The sequence below is a fragment of the Podarcis melisellensis genome (assembly GCF_964234715.1).
Source record: "Podarcis melisellensis genome assembly, chromosome: 7".
Taxonomy (NCBI): domain Eukaryota; kingdom Metazoa; phylum Chordata; class Lepidosauria; order Squamata; family Lacertidae; genus Podarcis; species Podarcis melisellensis.
The window spans coordinates 76,979,647-77,001,013 of record NC_138539.1 but is presented as its reverse complement, the minus strand read 5'-3'; the positions used below and the strand labels follow the sequence as shown (position 1 = coordinate 77,001,013).

At 43.2% G+C, this 21,367-nt stretch overlaps 1 protein-coding gene across 2 annotated transcripts in view; it reads right to left on the bottom strand.

Annotated features, from left to right (window-relative positions):
• Window positions 1–21,367, bottom strand: part of DNAH5 (dynein axonemal heavy chain 5) — a gene marked incomplete at its 5' end in the record, with an annotated part of 169,661 nt that overhangs the window by 57,272 nt on the left and 91,022 nt on the right. For both annotated transcript variants that reach the window (XM_081919101.1, XM_081919100.1), the window contains 10 exons: window positions 590–762; window positions 5,019–5,217; window positions 6,589–6,812; window positions 7,610–7,823; window positions 8,437–8,559; window positions 10,371–10,505; window positions 13,068–13,210; window positions 14,324–14,528; window positions 16,234–16,410; window positions 17,837–18,078. In XM_081919101.1, coding sequence (XP_081775227.1) covers window positions 590–762; window positions 5,019–5,217; window positions 6,589–6,812; window positions 7,610–7,823; window positions 8,437–8,559; window positions 10,371–10,505; window positions 13,068–13,210; window positions 14,324–14,528; window positions 16,234–16,410; window positions 17,837–18,078 — 1,835 coding nt within the window. The remainder of the gene's footprint in view (window positions 1–589; window positions 763–5,018; window positions 5,218–6,588; window positions 6,813–7,609; window positions 7,824–8,436; window positions 8,560–10,370; window positions 10,506–13,067; window positions 13,211–14,323; window positions 14,529–16,233; window positions 16,411–17,836; window positions 18,079–21,367) is intronic.

The window sequence follows — 21,367 nt, the reverse complement described above, 5'->3', positions numbered from 1 at the left end:
ACCTGGTGTCCTCCAGACGTCTTGGGCTGCAACTTCCATCAACCTTGACCACTGGCCACACTGGCTAGGGGAAATGGGACCTGTAGTAAAAAAGTCAAAAAAATCTGGAAGCTGTGGAGGATGACCTACACCATTTAAATATGGAACGGCGGTTTGAATCCCCACGACGGGGTGATGTCCCATTGCTCGGTCCCTGCTCCTGCCAACCTAGCAGTTCGGAAGCACGTCAAAGTGCAAGTAGATAAATAGGTACCGCTCCGGCGGGAAGGTAAACAGCGTTTCCGTGTGCTGCTCTGGTTCTCCAGAAGTAGCTTAGTCATGCTGGCCACATGACCTGGAAACTGTACACTGGCTCCATCGGCCAATAAGGCGAGATGAGCGCCGCAACCCCAGAGTCGGTCACGACTGGACCTAATGGTCAGGGGTCCCTTTACCCTTTAAGGGCTTAATCTAAAAGAGTCTATAACCTTTTCACTCTTTCTGTTTGAAGCAACTTCGGAGTTTGTAGATGTGAGACTAGCCTAGTTCACTTAACCTTTTCAGGATTAAGAATTTCTGAAGTGAAATGGATCACCATGGCCATTGGTACCTTTACTAAATGAATCATCGCATCTTCAAAAAACACCAAGTCCATTCCTGTCCCACGGACACTCTCATTGTATATTTGTAAGAACATGTTCAAACGTTCCTTCAGGTGCCCAAAGGAGGCAATGGGTTCGTAGATTTTAGGCATGTCAACTTCTGTTTCATCCGGCTCCTCTCCTGTGATCAAAAAATAAATAAATGACAAGTTCATATCAAGGACAAGGGGCAATATTTTTTAAAAACTTACTGCTCTGCTCTTTGGTGTCCTAATTGTAATGTCTTCTCTTGACCATGAGGAATTGAGAAAGAGACTACTGGTCCAAACAGAAGCACCTGTTTATGAATAGTGGAGGGGGAGTAACAGTAATAGAAATAATAACAGTAGTGATTGTAAAGGCTGTTTCAATGAACATTTAAAGTGACTGACAAAACAAATTAACTAGATTTGTTTTGGGATAAAATGTCCAATTCAGGATCTTTAAATGAAGAGAGATGTTGGCCACAAGTCTGTACCCACTTACCTGGGAGTAAACCACAATGAACTCAGTGGGACTTACTTCTGAGAAGGCATGTATACAGTTGCACTGTTAAATACTTAACTTTCTCATTGAAGTCAATAGGGGTGCAAAATACTTCAAATTGGCTGAATCATGGCTGTTATGCTTTACTGTATTGCAGAAACATGCGCACTTATTTCTGTGCTTGCAACGATTTATTCAACTCAGAAGGACCGTGTGCTTTATGTCATTTTGGGAATAATAATAATAATAAACTTTGTATTTTTAATTAATTGCAATATTTGAATAGCTTAGTTCAACTTTTTTTAGCTGCTGGTAAACATTTGTGTAAAATGCATTTTTCTCACTGAAATTGGCTCAAATAGTTTAGTTATTCTAATTACTTCTATAAACATTGATATAAACTCAGGGCATCATGCTTGTGATATTATTTATTATTAATTTATGCAACCATCCAACAGAATAATATGCATATAGATGTATTTTTCCCCCTTTGGGGCACAAATTAGGATTAGCTTTATACACTAAAATATGCAGAAAAGTGTACAGTAAAAGTTTAATTTAGACATGTGGTATTTAAAATCCCCCCAAGGAAAAATATTAGCGCTTAAGCATTGGTTTTTATCTTTTTAAACAAAAAATTCTTTTGAAAAATGTCACAGTAAATGTTTAATTGTATGTAAATTCAGCTTGTTTTGTATCAGGATAAAGCTTAAAATGTGCTCTTTCAGATAGTTTTTTATTCATTCATTTCAAGAGATAATTGCATTTTATATACAAGCAAGTCAAAAAGCTAAAAAGATACTGGATGGGGTAGTTTTCTGACAGCGGAGACAATTACAGAGAGGCTTTTCACATGATAGAGTACGTCTTCTCAAATATTTGGTAATAAAGACATGGTTTCCATTGCAAGTCACAGACATGGTTTCTGTGGCTTGATGCCCCAAAACTGGCCATGTGTTGTTTTGGCTAGCTCAGACACTGCCTTTCCAGATTATTCTATCCTGTTTCAGACTGGCTATATGTGTGAAGGTGCTCCCAGTTCTTTTACAGAATAATAGTGCGTCCCAGCACACAGTTTTGGAATTTCTGAGACATGGGTGCTGGGAGATAAAAGGCAAGTTGGTCGAGTGAAGGAATAGGCTACAGGCTACCTTGGTTACTGAAGCATTGAGGGGAGGGCTAGGAATAAGATTTTTATTATTAAAGGAGCCCAGGGCAGCAATAGATTGCTGTGGGCGACTTGCTGCAGGTGGAGAAGAATCAGTAGAGTCTTTAAGGAGAGAGCAACAACATCTGATCTAAAACAAAAATAAAAAATCGCTTTTGTGAAGTGTGAAGTTTTGCCATTCCTGCAAAAGATATTTTAAACAAACGAGACTGAACCATTCTTGAAGATTTAAAAGTGAGCTATTGTTTTGCTGGTATTCAAGCCATTTTCCTGCACTTCACTTCCCCAAGGAAGAAGTGGCTAATTCCCTTCCCACTTCATCTGCTCTTAATTTTTTCAGTGCCAACAACTTTGGCTGCTTCATGTAAGGAGCTACTGAGCACTTGAAGCAATGCGGAGCAACCTGGATGCTGCAAAAGGAGGAAGAAGGAAGCCTCTCTCTCCGCAAAAATAACGTACAAATTCCAAAGAGTGCTGCTCTGCAAGAAACATTTCTCTACATGCTGTGCGTTGTTTGCATGCCAAAGCTCACTACTTTTAGCATAAACTCATGTATATGAAAGCAGGTGCTGTATTTTCCCATTAACAGTCAACGAAAGTAAAATCCCACAGTTAGTAGCTATTGAAACATGCAAATGCAGGGCTAAACCCGCTGCTAATTGTACACAATAAATTCATCTCAAAAGCTGAATCAAGGATTTCATGCCGTTATTTAAAACAGCTTCTAAAATGTTGATAGTCGTACCTTGGTTCTCAAACGCCTTGGTACTTGTACGTTTTTTCTCCCAAAAGCTGAAAACCAGGAAGTAAGTGTTTTTGAACGTTTTTTGGAAGCTGAACGTCCGACACAGCTTCTACTTGAGTGCAGGAAGCTCCTGCAGCCAATCAGAAGCCACACCTTGGTTTTCGAATGGATTCAGGAGTCGAACGGACTCCCGGAACGGATTAAGTTCGAGAAACAAGGTTCCACTGTAGTGTGAAATTATGCAGATTACAGAATTTCTGGTTTTATTCCTCCACCATAGGAAAGGTCCTATAAAAATGCCAACCTATGAATACTTCGCAGTTTATAGGGGTTTGTGTAGTTTTTCTTTTTCTTAAATGTTATTATTCATTGAGGTAAATTTTTGAAGCAGTTACCTTTCCCTATATGGAGAAAGATCAATTACGAAGCTGAAGTATTTACATCTGCTGAACAGGATAGCAATCCTTAAATACAGCTCTGCCCTTATCAGCCGTCAAGATGAAGGTTGTGTAAGCCCAAACATGCTATGTGCTTAAGTTATTCCCTGTTTAAGCTACAGTTGTTTCAAAGCAAATAGTGATAGCGATAATTCAAGACCACCGTCTCTGAACATATTAAACATGCTTAAGATGCACTGACTTCTATGAAACTAAACATGCACGACTGGATACAGAACTCAAGCCCTTAAAAAAGAAATTCTAGACAAATATCTAAATTCCAGCTGACTCAGGCACCTGCAGCTTACCTTTTACAGATTTGTCCTTCTCCACACCTAGTTTGAAATAAAATATGTTTCTTTTGAGGAAAAAGAATGAAAATCACATCCTTTTTCCATAGAAAGCATTTTTGTGGGGAAAATGAGGGATGGATGAAATGTGTCAGTTTCAGATTCTTTCAGTTTCTCATTCCCTGCCCCCCCCCCCAGTCTTGAGTTCAATTCGTCACATTCAAAGTGTTGGGACTGACCTTTAAAGCCCTAAATGGCCTCAGGCCAGTATACCTGAAGGAGCGTCTCCACCCCCACTGTCAGCCCAAATGGTCCAGCTCCGAGGGCCTTCTGCCAGTTCCCTCACTGCGAGAAGTGAGGTAACAGGGAACCAGGCAAAGGGCCTTCTCGGTAGTGGCGCCCACCCTGTGGAACGCCCTCCCATCGGATGTCAAATAGATAAGCAACTATTTGACTTTTAGAAGACATCTAAAGGCAGCCATGTTCAGGGAAGTTTTTAATTGCTGATGTTTTATTGTGTTTTAAATATTTTGTTGGAAGCCGTGCGCTGTTGCTGGGACAACACAGTCAGATGAGTGGCACATAAATATAACAACCCCAACCTATAACAATTTCCACATTTGTTGTTGTTGTTTCCACATTGGTTTTGAAGCCATCCTTTCTCCTGATGTGCACATTTTTGTATGTAATTTTGCCTGATGCTTATGACGATGGACTCATTCCTGTGTTGAATTGCAGAACTCCATTGCAACATTCAGAGGTATACATTTGACAGATGGCTGTGTCTCGTATTATTTGGGAAAACGTGGATTCAGCAGATTGTCATTCAAATTCAAACAACCAAATCTCTCCCCCATCCTTGTTAACAACTATATTGAATAGAGGTCTAGCCTATGCATGCTTCTTTATACTCTGGTACTACACCTAAGTAGCAAAAGCTACCTGTGTGACAAGACAGACTAATGTGTTGTTTGCACCAACACATTAGTTGACTCCAGCAGCCCAGTGCTTCACTTTTGTGCTCACTCTGAGCTGGCAGTGCCAAGAATAGAGGGTTTTTTCCCCCAATAAATGGCAAAACAACTAAAGCATCCTCAGAATCACAACACAGTGCCTAGTTATCAAGGCAATATTATACATTGTAAATATTATGATTTTATTATTTCCCCGTTTGCTCTCAAGATACCGTGTCTTTCAGAACTAGACATCCCCTGTCCATGACCCCTTCATTTTCCTTATGTCAGACAGATGGTTTTCAGTTTAGATTTTTACCTGTAGCTTCAGGGGCATCTCTTAAGAAATCCACAAAGTATGCATCCGTGCCAAGATCCACCAGGGTCTTTTTATCACTGCCAAGTTCCCCTTCAACAAGTTTTGCCAGTGCCAGATCAAACCAAGTAACATCTTCAGGAGTTGTGAAACGGTCAGCGATAACACGCTTACATTCATGCTTCCACAGTTTTATGAGCACCTGTCCAGAGATAAAAAAGGAGAAAAGAAAAAGTGAATGTTCCTTTTTGCTTCCAATTAGGTTTTTTCTTCCCCCAGCATCCAGATCTCTCTTTAAAAAGCAATCTCTCTCTCACTCTCTCTCTCTCTCTCTCTCTCACACACACACACACACGAATGTGGTCTACTAAAACATGATGATCATTACAATAAAAACATCACAAAGTGGTAACAACTGAGGAAGACCTGATTTGCAGGTGCATAATGTTCACCTAAGGGCATCCCCTGACGATCAACCCATGTTAATTTGCTAATTGGCCATCAAGGGTTTAACGCAACAGTGTTCCGTTCCTTGGTGAATGGACTTACATAGAAAAACTTTTCTTAGCACCTGTGCTTAAGAAGAAAGGAATTTGAGCAGACTTTCTCGCCCTTCATCATAAGCTCCCAGGGTAGGTTACAGCCGTGGGAAGATACAATAGTGTATTACAATCAGACAAAACAATTTTCAATTGGAGAAATACAGTGTGCCAAAAAAAACACATAGGAAGTGTCAAAGGCCAGGGATAGGATGCCATCTTTGAACAGAATCAGAAGGGGGAAATTCACACACACACACACACACACACACACACACACACACAACCTTATTTGTCTTCTTTACTTCATATTTTAAGCTGCTTCTTTATCTAATCTAATGTTTTGGGTCCCAATACTGCTTGATGGTTGTCTTCCTCTTCCCAAGTACATGACTGCAGTTTAACTGGTGATGTAGGAAAGACTTGGGGGCAGAAAACATTGCCCTTACTGAACATGGGTTGGGGAGGGGGGAGCATGGCCACCAGGCTCCATAAACATTCCTTCCAGCTGCAGACATGGCCTCCCAAAAATCATGGAAACCATAATCAGTTGTACTGCAGGGGGAAAAAACCAACCTTCCAAGAGTAAACCTTTGGAACTCAGCAGGGTCTTCTTCCTTTTACAGTGGTACCTCTGGTTACGTACTTAATTCATTCCGGAGGTCCGTTCTTAACCTGAAACTGTTCTAAACCTGAGGTACCACTTTAGCTAATGGGCCTCCTGTTGCCGCCGGCGCACGATTCCTGTTCTCATCCTGAGGTAAAGTTCTTAACCTGAGGTACTATTTCTGGGTTAGCGGAGTCTGTAACCTGAAGCGTATGTAACCTGAAGTGTATGTAACCTGAGGTACCACTGTATTTTATCATTTGTGAATGTAAACCAGTGTTCAGTTTACTGAACAGGGCTGCTTCTCTGGTTCCTACTGTACTGTGTTTATCATCAAAGTATCCCCAAAGTGCAAAAAACCTGAAGCATCTCAAATAAATCACGATGCCAATCCGCAATATGTGAAGGCACCACATGCACCACTTACACTTGATTCATTGATTACTTCTGAGGTGGTATTCAGCATTCCTTGCCAAATCCTGGAAAGGTCTCGGAGATTGAACACATAATGAAATTTGGCAGGGGTCGGCAGCATCTTGATCTTAGTCATTTGCCACAGCTTGCGGGTCAGTGGCACCAGCTTGGAGACTGTAGCTCTCACTTCCTCCATAAAGCCTCTCTGGCTGCAGTAATGTCCTACTCCAATCACACCTGGAGAACCCAAACATGATAGTTTGGAGAGAGAGAGAAACCATGCATCTCAGAGCCCCATGCTACCATCAACTGATGCAATTCAGGCAACAGCACAGCAAAACTAGAGAGTGGATGTATGGCACACAAAAAACCTGCAAAGCAAATGCCTCCAGGAGACTCGAGGCCACACCTGCTACAGGTACCGTATTTTTCGCCCTATAGGACGCACTTTTTCCCCTCCAAAAATGAAGGGGAAATGTGTGTGCGTCCTATGGGGCGAATGCAGGCTTTCCTCCTCCAGGCTTCAGGAAGCTATCTGCAAGCCTTGGGAGCTCCGCGGGAGTTTCCGCCGGGCTCCCAAGGCTTGCGGATAGCAGCCTCCAAACTTGACCCCCACCGCCAGCCCCACAAGCTAGGGGGACAGTGGGGAGGTGGAGCACGCCTTCCCGCTGTTCCCTGACCTGGTTTGGAGGCTGGCGGTGGGAGCTGCCTGCATCCCGAAGCCTGGGGCACGCTGAGCCACGCGCCCCGGGCTTCGGGAAGATATCCACAAGCCTGGGGAGACCGGCGCGACTTCCCGCCGGGCTCCCTAGGCTTGCGGATAGCAGCCCTATGGGCCGGTGCTCCCTATGGGGCGAAAAATACAGTAAATACAAAGCCTAAGGAAGAAACAATACTCCAGGGTTCCCTGCTCATATAAACAAGGGAAGCAAATTCTCGAGGTTGGCAGTCTCTTAAACTCTTCATCAAGTGTAAAGAAAACTTAAGTAGCATATACAGTACGAACAACAGAGTTTAAAAGCTCTCCACATTACCAAAGATCTTGTCGATGGATGAATTAGAAGGCAGAGTGCAATTGAAAACAGAGAATTGCCTCTTCAGTCTCTGAGGGATGTCATTGCGTCCGCCACCCGGATGAATCATGGCAGCCAAGAACTGGATGTCCACAATGTTGGTGAACTCTCCAGGCTTCTCCAGGTTATAAAAACCATTGTGCTCCATCAGTTGCCTAACTATCTCATTGGTGACCTGTGGGGGAAATGGGAGGCGTTTTATAACGCTTTGTGCTTTGTTTTTGCTCCTACGTTGGGCTCCTTTGGGAAGAAGGGTGGGATATAAATTCAGGCAACTAATCAGTCAAAACTTTGGCATTAAACAAACAAAATGGCTGCAGTCCTGTTCCCACTGACCCTTTGAATTCAATAGGACTTACTTCTGAGTGGACTTGGTTAGGGTTACACTATAAGTGAACTTCTAAGTTTTTCAGATTTGCAGAGCTCCTTCAATAAATTGACTCATCTCATATATTTTTATTCCTATATTGTTTCATGCAGTACTATGGTGTATTTACATAAGAATGAAATAATAGCATGAGCATATTTGATTGTGTCAGAACACTACTATTCCTTCCCCTTTAGGTCTTTGTAGGATAACTAAAACTAACCTAGGATGTTTGTCATTCCAAATAAAATCAGGCAATGTTCTCTGTCAACTGAAGAGGAATTGCTTTGAAGCAACATTGGAACATTTTCCGTTATAAATAAAAAAATCTTGGTAAAATATTATCATCTTCATACTGACTACTGATTCACATCAATGCATTGAATTGTGTAAAAGAAATATCCTATTCATTTAAGCTGACCTGGTCTCCCCATTCGTTGATTACAGGCATATTCACATCATCAATGAAGACTGTCATTTTCTTTCCTGCCGGAGGACCATAAGTTGTGCCCATGCGTTTGTCCACATAACTTTCAATTGTGCGCTGGAAGAAGAACATGCATGTTTGCTAAAATCTAAGCATCTCCCCAAGCCTTTGAAATGACAGGAATGCCTTCTACATGTTATTGCTTAGTCTATGAAGGAATGTGAAGGCAAATGGAGATAGCACACAAAACATGTTGTGGTTTTTCAATAGCTGTGGTTTCTTTGAGTATTGTATACCATGCGAAATCCTAAATGAGAAGTTTCTTCTATATACATCATGATTAGAACTCTCATAGTCAGTTCAGTTATCAAAAGATATTCCTATTAAAAGCAAACCTATACACCAATTACATGAGAGGTGGGGGAGAAATGCTACTGCTATACTAGTGGAAAATCCACCTTCTCCCACTGTCAGTAAAGCCAATGGGTGGGAGAGTGACCATGGTTTGGGTGAGAACTGGATATGATGTAAGTGTGCTCCTTCCTATGCCAACCCCATCTCGCCCACGACTCTGCTCCATTTTGGTCATCCTGCTGGTGTATCTCCTCAACTGGTATAACTCAAATACAGTGGTACCTTGGGTTACAAGCACCTCGGGCCGCCGCAGCAGCAGAAGGACCTATTAGCTAAAGTGGTACCTCAGGTTAAGAACAGTTTCAGGTTAAGAATGGACCTCTGGAATGAATTAAGTTCGTAACCAAAGGTACCAACTGTACAGGTCTACCAACAGTCCTGTTAATGAAAGCTGCAGACAACGAACTCCGCAAAACTGGAAGTAGGTGTTCCAGTTAGTGAACTTCACCCCAGAAGATGAATGGAAGACGAACACCGGCGGCGGGAGGCCTCATTAGGGAAAGCATGCACCTCAGTTTAAGAATGCTTTGGTGTAAGAACGGACCTCCGGGAGGGATTAAGTTCGTAAAGCGAGGTACCACTGTATAGAATTGCACCTGAAGACTGCAATCCTTTACACACCTTCCCGGGACTAAAGCCCATTTAACTCAGGGCTTATCCACACTTGATTTTTTTCTTCCCCAGTTTCAATGTTATGGTTCCTGCAACACTTTTATGGCTTGTATCCTATTTAAAAAGGTAAAGGTAAAGTTCCCCAGACAGTTAAGTCCAGTCGCGAAAGAGTCTGGGGTTGCGGCGCTCATCTCGCTATACTGGCTGAGGGAGCCGACATTTGTCTGCAGACAGTTTTTCCGGGTCATGTGGCCAGCATGATTAAGCTGCTTCTGGCAAAACCAGAGCAGTGCACGGAATCAGCATTTACCTTCCCGCTGAAGTGGTATCTATTTATCTACTTGCACTTTAATGTGCTTTCGAACTGCTAGGTTGGCAGGAGCAGGGACCGAGCAACGGGAGCTCACCCCGTTGCAGGGAATCGAACCACCGACCTTCCGATCGGCAAGCCCAAGGCTCAGTGGTTTATACCACAGCGCCACCCGTGTCCCTTTGTATCCTATTTATTCTTCCCCCCCCCCAAAAAAAAAAGTTAAGCAAAACTTAAGGAGATTTAAATTTGGCTGCTCTGCATTCCATAGAAAAGTCGGCAAAGCAGAAATAGTGCTGGAAATGTCCTGGAATATGGAAACAACCAGGAGACCTGGAAGAGATTTAGGAATTGGGAATTGGATGCATTTATGCATCTTTAAATGGTATGAATAAGGAAGAGATGGCATCCCAAGAGAGGGGCCATTTGGCCACCAAAGACATAAGAACAAGATTAGCAGGCTATGGGAAAGATGGACCTTTGACATTTAATTTAAAAAAATTGAATAATCTCATTCTGGTATACAGTCAGTGAAGTGAACCAAAAGGCTCACTTCACTTTCAGTTTAGAGAAAGGTAATTCTAAGGAGTACCTGAAACATTAAAGGAGTTGTTGCCGATGAAAAGTTCAGACTCTTGGCCATGTGGCTTTCAGGATTATATTTTGACATGTAGCCTTTGATGATGACAGTCTTAGCGGTCCCTTGTTCACCAATTAGTAGCACTGCCTGGAGATGAGGAGAGAATCCAAATGAGTTGGGGAATACTTGAACTGAGGGCATTGGCAGAGGCTCACGTCTCAAAATTATTCTTTTCAAGTAATATAGAAGAAGAAGAACATTCCAAAAAAAAAATACATCATCACTTGCAACATTAGTACCGTATTTTTCGCACCATAGGACGCACTTTTTCCCCTCCAAAAATGAAGGGGAAATGTGTGTGCGTCCTATGGTGCGAATGCAGGCTTTCGCTGAAGCCTGGAGAGTGAGAGGGGTCGGTGCGCACCGAACCCTCACGCTCTCCAGGCTTCGCGGACCTCTTCGCAAGGAGCGGGAGCGCTCCGGCTCCTTGCGGAGAGTTGCCAGCATGGCGAAGCCTGCGCGCGCTGAGCTCAGCGCGCCCAGGCTTCGCGGACCTCTCCGCAAGGAGCCGGAGCGCTCCCACGGCTTGCAGAGAGCTGCCTGTTTGCGGGCTGGGGTCGGGGGAAGCTCGACCTTCCCCCGCCCCAGCCCCGCGCCTGGGGGGGGGAAATAATTTTTTCCCCTTTATTTCCCCCCCAAAAAATGGGTGCGCCCTATGGTCCGGTGCGCCCTATGGTGCGAAAAATACGGTAATTTATTTCCGCAGCACCCATCCCTGACCAAAATGGAGTTAGCTGTACCAGCAAAATCTATATTGTAATGCACAAAGGGATTTTGTGATGAAGCCTCTGGCACTAAGCAGCTGAGCTATTCTAATGCCAAGAAGGGGTAGCAGAGAAAGAAGGTTCACTGGCTCCTATTGATAGAGCACCTCTGGTCCTAGATGTCAGGGAACTGACATTGGAGCCGAGTGGAGAGGTAAGGCTCCCTAATGATGCCGGAGAGGGAACCAGCAAGGAGAGAGAGAGAGCTTCCGCTGGGGAAGGAAACCAAGGTGACACCAGGAAGAAAGGAGAGGCTGAGAGTACTTCAGAGGGAAGGCTCCGAGACTCTTCCAGTGAGATCAGTGAGGAGAGTGCAGGACCACCGCTTGGCACGCCCACTCTGCGCAGAAGGCTTCCGCGCAGAGAAGCGAAGAGGAGATTGGCTGTTAAGGAATTCTTATGTTGGAAGAAGTTTAGGAAACGCCCACTGACGGATTCTGCCAGTGACTGAAACAGTCACGCTGTTAGGGCTGTCAAACCGGGGAAAGGTCCAGCTATACAACCAGCTCGGAGCAGTTTGGAATTTACACACAAGCAACCCCAATTCCCATTACACTAGAGAAGAAAAGAGCAGGTAAAATGGCCTATGCAAAACGGTAGAGAAATAGGCGTCAAGGAGGAATCAAGCGTCTGGGCCTGAGAATACCATTGCATGGAAAGGAGGGGCAGGAGAAAGAACAGTCCCGAAAAAATAATGAGGTGGAGAATGTGGCCATGGTAGAAAGAAGAGGAAGAAAGAGTGAAAAAGAAAATAGGTAAGAAAATGAGAGGATGTATACATAATGGCATCTGCCCACATTCTTCCCTTCCTCTCTCTGTCATTTCCCCATTGTTTATTTGAGATCTACAAGCTCCTTTGAAGCAGGGACCTATCTATGTTTTCTGTGTAACTCTGAAAGGTGCGTGCACACACTATAAATAATAATCGTGATTTGAAACCGCCATACTTACCTCTAGTGCTACTCATAAATCCCATACTATACCATTTGCACAACTAAACATCTGCTATATTTGGTCACATGGGTTAATCAACTCTAGGAGAGCTAACCTGAGACAAGCAGAAGGGGGACAAAACAAGATATTTCGTTGTTGTTGTTTAGTCGTGTCCGACTCTTCGTGACCCCATGGACCAGAGCACACCAGGCACTCCTGTCTTCCACTGCCTCCCGCAGTTTGGTCAAACTCATGCTGGTAGCTTTGAGAACACTGTCCAATCATCTTGTCCTCTGTCGTCCCCTTCTCCTTGTGCCCTCCATCTTTCCCAACATCAGGGTCTTTTCCAAGGAGTCTTCTCTTCTCATGAGGTGGCCAAGGTATTGGAGCCTCAGCTTTACGATCTGTCCTTCCAGTGAGCACTCAGGGCTGATTTCCTTCAGAATGGATAGGTTTGATCTTCCTGCAGTCCATGGGACTCTCAAGAGTCTCCTCCAGCACCATAATTCAAAAGCATCGATTCTTCGGTGATCAGCCTTCTTTATGGTCCAGCTCTCACTTCCATACATCACTACTGGGAAAACCATGGCTTTAACTATACGGACCTTTGTTGGCAAGGTGATGTCTCTGCTTTTTAAGATGCTGTCTAGATCTTTTGTAGGCACAATGAAATAGCTAGAGCTAGATATGGATGCAAAAGACCCACATTCAAATCCTTATTGAGCCATAGAGCTGTGGCTGTGAACATGTCACTATTCTTCAGCCTAGCCTGACTCATAAACCTACCCAAGGAAGTAACCGTTGTAAAGGACTTTGAACAATTGGAGGAGTTCGATAAAACTGCATACAGCAATGTCAGTTGTGTTTACAAAGTAAAAATCCCCAGCCCTCTTGATCATCCCTCCACCAGGTAACATTACTGAAATCCCTGTGTGAAACATCAGAGAATTACCTTGCCTTGCTTTGCAATAGTATGCATAAGGAAGTCCGTTCTCACATTGTCAACATTTGGCACCAAGATGGAGCCATACTCTGGCGTGCTGTTGGTGGGATATACATACTCATCAATGCGAGTATTCCAGTGCATCCATTTGCCTAGTCCAAAGGAAAAGCAGTGAATTCTCCTTGAAACATGCTTTGTATTTAAACAAATGTGTAAGAAGGTAGAAGGTAAGAAGAGACATTTTTGGCAGCTTTCCAGATCTGAAATCTACAAAAGCAGGGATGCAACTGAAACCTCTAATCCACATTACGTCCAATTTAAAACAGAACTAAGTCATGAAGCCATTAGGCGTGGTGGACATTCATGACCCATGAGAGTAAACGGCATGGCACAACTTGGCAAAAGCATATGACTGGCCCATTTCTTATGTAACACTAAACATAGATTTGCATTTTGAGGGCAAAACACACAGAATATCAGATTCAGGTAGGTAGCCGTGTTGGTCTGATGCAGTAGAAATATATATATATATTTAAGAATTGTCCAGTAGCACCTTAGAGACCCCTAAGTTTATTCTTGGTATGAGCTTTCGTGTATGTGAAGAAGTGTGCATGCACATGAAAGCTCATATCAAGAACAAACTTAATTGGTCTCTAAGATGCTACTGGACAAATACACACACACACATACACAGAGACACACAAACAAACACAGAATATCAGTCTTGCATTATTCCCCATCCACTTTCCTACAGAGCAGCCACAAGAATTTCAGAAAATTCCACCTCCATTTTAGATTAACTTCAGTTTAGCATGTCATCTGAATCAGTGATTAATATTAACTATGGTTTGTTGAAACAAGGCAGCTTGATGAACTATGGTTTGGCCTGTTTCTACTAACTATATTCAAAATCAGTAGCAGTTTTCTGGGTTCGGACAGCACAGCAAGCTGAACATGAGGAGGGAACAAGGTGGAAGTGTTAGTCCTTATAAAGCTAAATTATGGATTAGCGTTACTTCCACAGCAACCCACTGCCTTCTCGTCCCAACAAACTGTCTTAGAATTGACAGGGTGACGACTGGAGAAGACCCAAGTATAAACAACACAGGTTTTTCAAATCTGAATGATCTTCAGCTGGAGGTCTCTGATCACTGGATGTTACATCCAGCAAACTTCATAACCCAAAAGCTTTATAACTTATTCATACTAAACCTTTTGAAGCCAATAATGAGCCCCACATAGTGACTTCTCAGGAGTTCACTAACCGTCATTGGTAACATAGTAGTCAAACATAGTGTCTTCACTTCCTTCCGGGATGTTGGGGAGGTCAAGTTTTATAGTTTCGTGATTCCGGAGCCAGTGCTCCATTTTGCAACGGTCTTCCAGTTCCAGCAGTGCCCCAACACTCCACATCAAAGAGAAGATATACAATCTTTCCAGGTACTCTGCTGTTATGTCTCCACCCTGTTCCTGAACAGCAAAGCACCATTGCCTTTAGTGACTAAATGGTAAAATTATTGTGCACCTATTATGAAAGCTTAGCTAATGAAAAAAAAATATTATTATTATGTTGTTTATGATTTTCAATTTTATACTTTCCAATAATTTTGCAATCAATTTAATATTTCAAAACTTGGCTTCCTTCCCCCTCTTTCTGCGGTTCCTTCAATTTATCTTTTAATATTTTCCACATATCCGAATTAACTTAATTTGCTCATTCATTCATCTACTTTAAATACTGTATTTTTTGCTCTATAAGACTCACTTTTTCCCTCCTAAAAAGTAAGGTGAAATGTGTGTGCGTCTTATGGAGCGAATGCAGGCTGTGCAGCTATCCCAAAAGCCACAACAGAAGAGGGATCGCTGCTTTCACTGCACAGCGATCCCTCTTGCTATTCTGGCTTCTGGGATTCAGATTTTTTTTTTTCTTGTTTTCTTCCTCCAAAAACTAGGTGAGTCTTTTGGTCTGGTGCGTCTTATAGAGCGAAAAATACGGTATATGCAATAATAGGACTGCAGGTTATTACAATAATCCTTAGCTTAGCTAATGAAATTGTGGGAACCAGCTGGAAAGTTTAGCTTAACAGAGTATTTACCTATAAGAGATAGAGAGGGGGAGAAGGATAGAAGATTTTATCAAAAACTGGAGACCCTTTTTAAAATTTATGGGGGAGAGATATAAACCAACCATTAATAGATGCAATATGAATTAGAAAACAGTTGTTAGTGGCGTTCACATGACAGCGTTATACTTTATGTCATAGACTTGGGAACTTCCCTGAGGAGTGTTGACAATACCTTATTTGGGGACAGCCAGCGGACACAGATAGACCACCGTCCTCTGACTCAAAGGATGAATCTCCTGCAAGTCCTTCTATCTCTTTAGCCTCATAGGTCAAATAAGGTGAGGGCCCTTTCACAACCCAGCCACCTCCTCCACGGAAGAGGAGCTCATCACACTCCAAGTCTTGTCAGTCTACTTAAGGTTTCAGTTGGCTGCCTAGCTCCCTGCAGAGACAACAACTTATCCAGCTACTTTCAGCCAGCAGAGCACTGTTGGAGCTGTCCAAGGTCCTCTTTTTGCCTGCCTTTGTATATAATCAGACTTTGGTCGGCCTCCCTTGTGACCCGACTATATTGTGTTTAAAAAACCCATTGATGCATGAGTAGGAAAAGATGGTTGCACATTTCTTGATAATAACATGTTAGCACAAGGTGGATTGCATATTTGGAATGTTCGGGCATGTATTTCCTCAATATTATATATAGAATCAGAAGTTTGTATATGAATAGACACAGACACTTCAGTGTTGCATTTATTCCAGCAGAAGTTGATTTATACTAATAGTTGAAGTACTTTATTACGGTCACAAACCAGGTACTAATAGAAAAGCTTGCCAGTATGTGTACTTCTTTGCTGTTATTTAAGGAAGGAGAATTTTGTACAAAGCACTTCAAAAGGCATTATGTATTCTTATTGAGGGATTAATAATATTTAATGTGTGCTATGCAACTATGCCTGATATAATGTATTAATTTAGAATACTGGTATTCAAATGAAGGGCCCTAAAGTATTTGCTCATTTGACTTTGCACACCCAGATACAAACAAAATCTCATGCTTATAACAAGGGTCTTTTCCAAAAATTGTTTCTCAAAAGCATGGAACAGCTTACCTTGTAAGGGATCAAGCCCTGCAGCATATTAATGCTCTGCATTATCACAAAGGCTTCCAGCATCTCTATCTTGTATTCTAAGGACTGAATGCTATACCGGTAGAGGTCTGGGAAAGACGTTGTGTACAGATGACGCAAAACGTCAGCTTCCTGCGTGGAGCGTTTCTTCAGGAAGCCCTGGGCAACCAAGAAAGAAGAGCCAAGTGACTTGCAAAAATATGTCCAAATTCTCACTATTAGAGCTGCTCTAAATATTATCCAGGCCTGCCACCAACCAAGTTCAGTAAACCTACTGAAATTGATTGGCCTAAAGTTAAGCATATCGATTAGTTTCAATAGGGCTATTTTGAGCAGAACATTGTATACAACCATCCATTTGGATTTTTAGGTGGAAATAAGTAATTTCCGCCCCTAGAAAACACTTAGATTGTGCAAGAAGCAAATCATCTTTTGGCTGTGGTGAAATTTTTCCTTGCCTGTTAGTCAGATTATTGTTACTGTTATTCATTTCATTTCTATACCACTATTTTTAAGGGGGCGGGAATCAAAGCAGTTTACAACCCACATTTAAACATCAAATAAAACAATCCAGAATGAAACCTTACTGACTAAAGTCAAGTAATGTATAAAAGGTAAAGGGACCCCTGACCATTAGGTCCAGTTGTGGCCGACTCCGGGGTTGGCCGAGGGAGCCGGCATACAGTTTCCAGGTCATGTGGCTAGCATGACTAAGCCGCTTCTGGCGAACCAGAGCAGCGCACGGAAATGCCGTTTACCTTCCCGCCAGAGCGGTACCTATTTATTTACTTGCACTTCAATGTGCTTTCGAACTGCTAGGTTGGCAGGAGCAGGGACCGAGCAACGGGAGCTCACCCCGTCACGGGGATTCGAACCGCCAACCTTCTGATTGACAAGTCCTAGGCTTTGTGGTTTAACCCACAGCGCCACCCGCGTCCCAAGTAATGTATACTTTGAAGTATATATTCAAAGCAACATTAATTAACAGGAAACTGAAATATTATCTTAGAAATTTCAAAATAAAACATTGTTAAAGGAAGAGAAATATAAAATGCACATTTAAAACAGCCTAATTAGCAAGAGAATAATGTATAGGTAACAACACCCAGTTGCATGAATGAGATGATATTACAAGACATTGAGGCCTATCAGATTTGGATAATTGCAGGCATACACAGGCAGGTGAGGACAGCATTAAATCAACAGTATGACTGCTAAAAGCTCCCAAAAAGGCAGGTATATTTTGACACTGCTGAATTAATTTATTTTGTAACTTGATTCGTTTAAGTCAGCTGTAAACATGCCCTTGATCTGACATCCATCCCACAGAATGATGGGCTTAGATGTGGGATAGCTACATTTAAGATCCTGTCCAGCTTTTATAATCAGCGTATAGCGAAGAAGAATTTTTTATCAGGCTGCTGAAGGCAATATTCAGGATGGCAAACTCTCATCCATATTAGCCAGCTAAATGCACGTCCAGGAGACGTTGCAGATTATTCCACAGTTCCAGTTTGAACTGCCTGAAGGGAATTAAGGTGCTGATGGTGGAGGTGGCCCAAGGAACACATGTAAACATTTATACCTCAAGAATAGGACTCCAGTTGAGAACCGAGGAGCTCATAAACACCATGCCATTCCTTGACACAGTGGCGGGAGAAGCGTTGTCAATATTATGAGGTTCGAAGACAATTTTACAGTTTGGCGCCATAGGGATCCGATCTCCATTAGCAAGTGTTAACGTTTTGTTATCGTCAAGCACCGAGTTCAGGTTCTCAATCCAAATTGCGTCAACGGGACCATCAAGAACTATCCAAATGTGTTCCCCTATAATTCAAAGGTTCCAAAACAACAACAACATGCCATGTCATGAGATGATTTTGTTATACAACAAGGGTGTTTAATCGCCTGAAATGGTTTGGCACCCTTGCATAAAGTTAACCATGACTAAGAGGGACATATACAATAATCCACCTTTATTATTGGCATATGATCCAGTTAAAATCCACTTAAAGTACAGGACCCAAATAACAGTACCCAAAAGATGCAATTTCTCCAATTTAACCAATGCTGTCTGCTGACCTCTTAGGTATGCCAGTGTGATCTAATAGGTGCACTATGTGTGAGGTGCAATTCAAATAACCTTACAACCATGAAGTTCACTGGGTGACCTTAGATGAGTTGTCACCTTTCTGCCAAAACTAGCACATCCAATTGTTGTGAAGCTGAAATGCCTCTTGAGGTTATTGCGGGGAAAGTAGGATACAAAGTAGGAAACAAAATGCAGCAGACCTGAGTGGCATTAACACTTGACTTTGACTTCTAACCAGAAATCCCCCCAAGCTCAAAATGGACATTCTGTCTTAAGTGCATTGTTACACCTCTCAGAGTGAACAAGAGTACGTTGCTGGAAAATTATTCAACTTTCTTTTTCATACTGTATGTAAAAGGTAAAAAGGTAAAGGACCCCTGGATGGTTAAGTCCAGTCAAAGGTGACTATGAGGTTGTGGCGCCCATCTCGCTTTCAGGCCGAGGGAGCCAGCGTCCATCCACGTAGAGCTTTCCAGGTCATGTGACCAGCATGATTAAACTGCTTCTGGAGCAACAGGACACCATGACGGAAACCAGAGTGCATGGAAACGTTGTTTACCTTCCCGCCACAGCAGTACCTATTTATCTACTTGCATGCTTTCAAACTGCTAGGTTGGCAGGAGCTGGGGCAGAGCAACAGGAGCTCACCCCGTCACAGGGATTTGAACCGTCGACCTTTTGATCAGCAAGCCCAAGAGTCTCAGTGGTTTAGACCACAGCACCACACGCTCCCTGTTTGTAAAGGTCTAATATGGCAGTAGCTCTCTTTGGGAGTTGGTAGCTCATCCAATGAGGGGAGAAAGGGGACCATGACTGTTGACCATAACCTTATATTTCTCAGCCCTATTGCCCCTTCCATGAGCTGTGGGGAGGAAAGTCTGCATTATTATTATTGTTGTTGTTGTTGTTGTTGTTGTTGTTGTTGTTGTTGTTGTTGTTTCATTTCATAATGAAATAATAATGAAACCGCCTGATTGTAAAAACTCACAGCAGTTTACAAGAAAAGCCCAAACAATTCAAATCTTAGTAAAAACTAAGAAAACAGACAGAAAATTAAAATCAGCAATCAGCTAAACACACACCACCATTCTAGATATCTGTGTAAAGGTAAAGGGACCCCTGACCATTAGGTCCAGTCGTGACCGACTCTGGGGTTGCGGCGCTCATCTCGCTCTATTGGTCAAGGGAGCCAGCCTACAGCTTCCGGGTCATGTGGCCAGCATGACTAAGCCGCTTCTGGCGAACCAGAGCAGCGCACGGAAACGCCGTTTACCTTCCCGCCAGAGCGGCACCTATTTATCTACTTGCACATTGAGGTGCTTTCAAACTGCTAGGTTGGCAAGAGCAGGGACCGAGCAACGGGAGCTCACCCCATCGTGGGTATTCGAACCCCAACCTTCTGATTGGCAAGTCCTAGGCTCTGTGGTTTAACCCACAGCGCCACCCGCATCTCCAGATATCTCTGTAGGGTTGTCTAAATAAAAACCTTTTTAGCAGGCACCAAAAGGAATACAGTGGTATCAATAGGCAGGGAATTCCAAAGATGCCACCACCCTAGAGCCCTGATTGCGCAGGCTTCAGTGCCAGTGGGAAGCTTAGTGGAGTGGGTGGAGGTGATGAACACAGCTCCCGTCTTACCCTTGTGCAGTGGCAACTGTGTGAGCTACAAATATTTGAGGAAAGCTAACATCTTCACTTACACATCTTCTGCTGGCGTAGAGGAATTCCCTCCTTAAAAGTCCATGCCAGATTCAGGAGAGGTGTTTTCTTCAGGACCATAACTCTTCCACCACCCCTGCTCTGATCCCATTAATTGTTAGCCCCCTGCCCCCCCCCCAAAAAAAAAACCCACAGGTGCTGCCTTCTGCATTTTAAAGAAAATTACATGTTAGATACAAAGATGCCTTCATTTAACTTCAGGTCTGCTTTGGCCCCCAGAGAGTCTAACGTTTCTCTTTCCTCAGCCAAATATTCAAGTGTGCAAGCTGTTCCTTTCCGAACTTCCCCCGGCACCTAGATGGATATACAGTTTCAGGTACCTTACACAAAAGGCTTTAGATAGCTTGGAAATCTATCCCCAGCTTGAAGGAAGCAGCCATTGTTCACCCTCAAACTAGCAGGCTATTCAAAGGGGAAAGAGCACCGTATTGCACTCAGGACAATAGTTGTGGCTCATAACATCACAGCAATCAGATAAACTCAGCAACCAACAGCACTGGGGACTTAAAAGGCAAGTAAGAGGTGACTTGATAGAAGTTTATAAAATTATGGAGAAAGTGGATACCAGTAAGTTTTTTCTCCCCTCTCTGATAACACTACAAACTTGGGGACGTCCAATGAAACTGCATTTTGGAAGATTCAGAAAATATAAAGTACTTCCACACAGAGCAACGCGGTCAGATGGGCAGGGTACAAATTAACAACAACAGCAGCTATGGAATTCTCTCCCACAGGAGGCACTGATGGTCAGCAATTTGAATGGCTTTAAAAGAGGACTACACAAATAAGTAGGGACACGGGTGGCACGGTGGCTTAAACCACAGAGCCTAGGACTTGCCGATCAGAAGGTCAGCAGTTCGAATCCCCGCGACGGGGTGAGCTCCCGTTGCTCAGTCCCTGCTCCTGCCAACCTAGCAGTTTGAAAGCACATCAAAGTGCAAGTAGATAAATAGGTACCACTCCAGCAGGAAGGTAAACGGTGTTTCGCCAGAAGCGGCTTAGTCGTGCTGGCCATATGGCCCAGAAGCTGTACGCCGGCTCCCTCGGCCAATGAAGCGAGATGAGCGCCGCAAGCCCAGAGTTGGTCATGACTGGACCTAATGGTCAGGGGTCCCTTTACCTTTACCTTACACAAATAATTAACTTAAAAGAGGACTGGACAAATCATGAGAAGGCCACCAGGGGGTACTAGTCATGCTAGTTATGCTTCTGAACAGCAACTGCCGGAAGCCACAGGAGCAGAAAGAGCTCTTGTGCTCAGTTTCTGCTCGCTGGTTTTCCACAGGCCCCTTGGCCCCTGTGAGA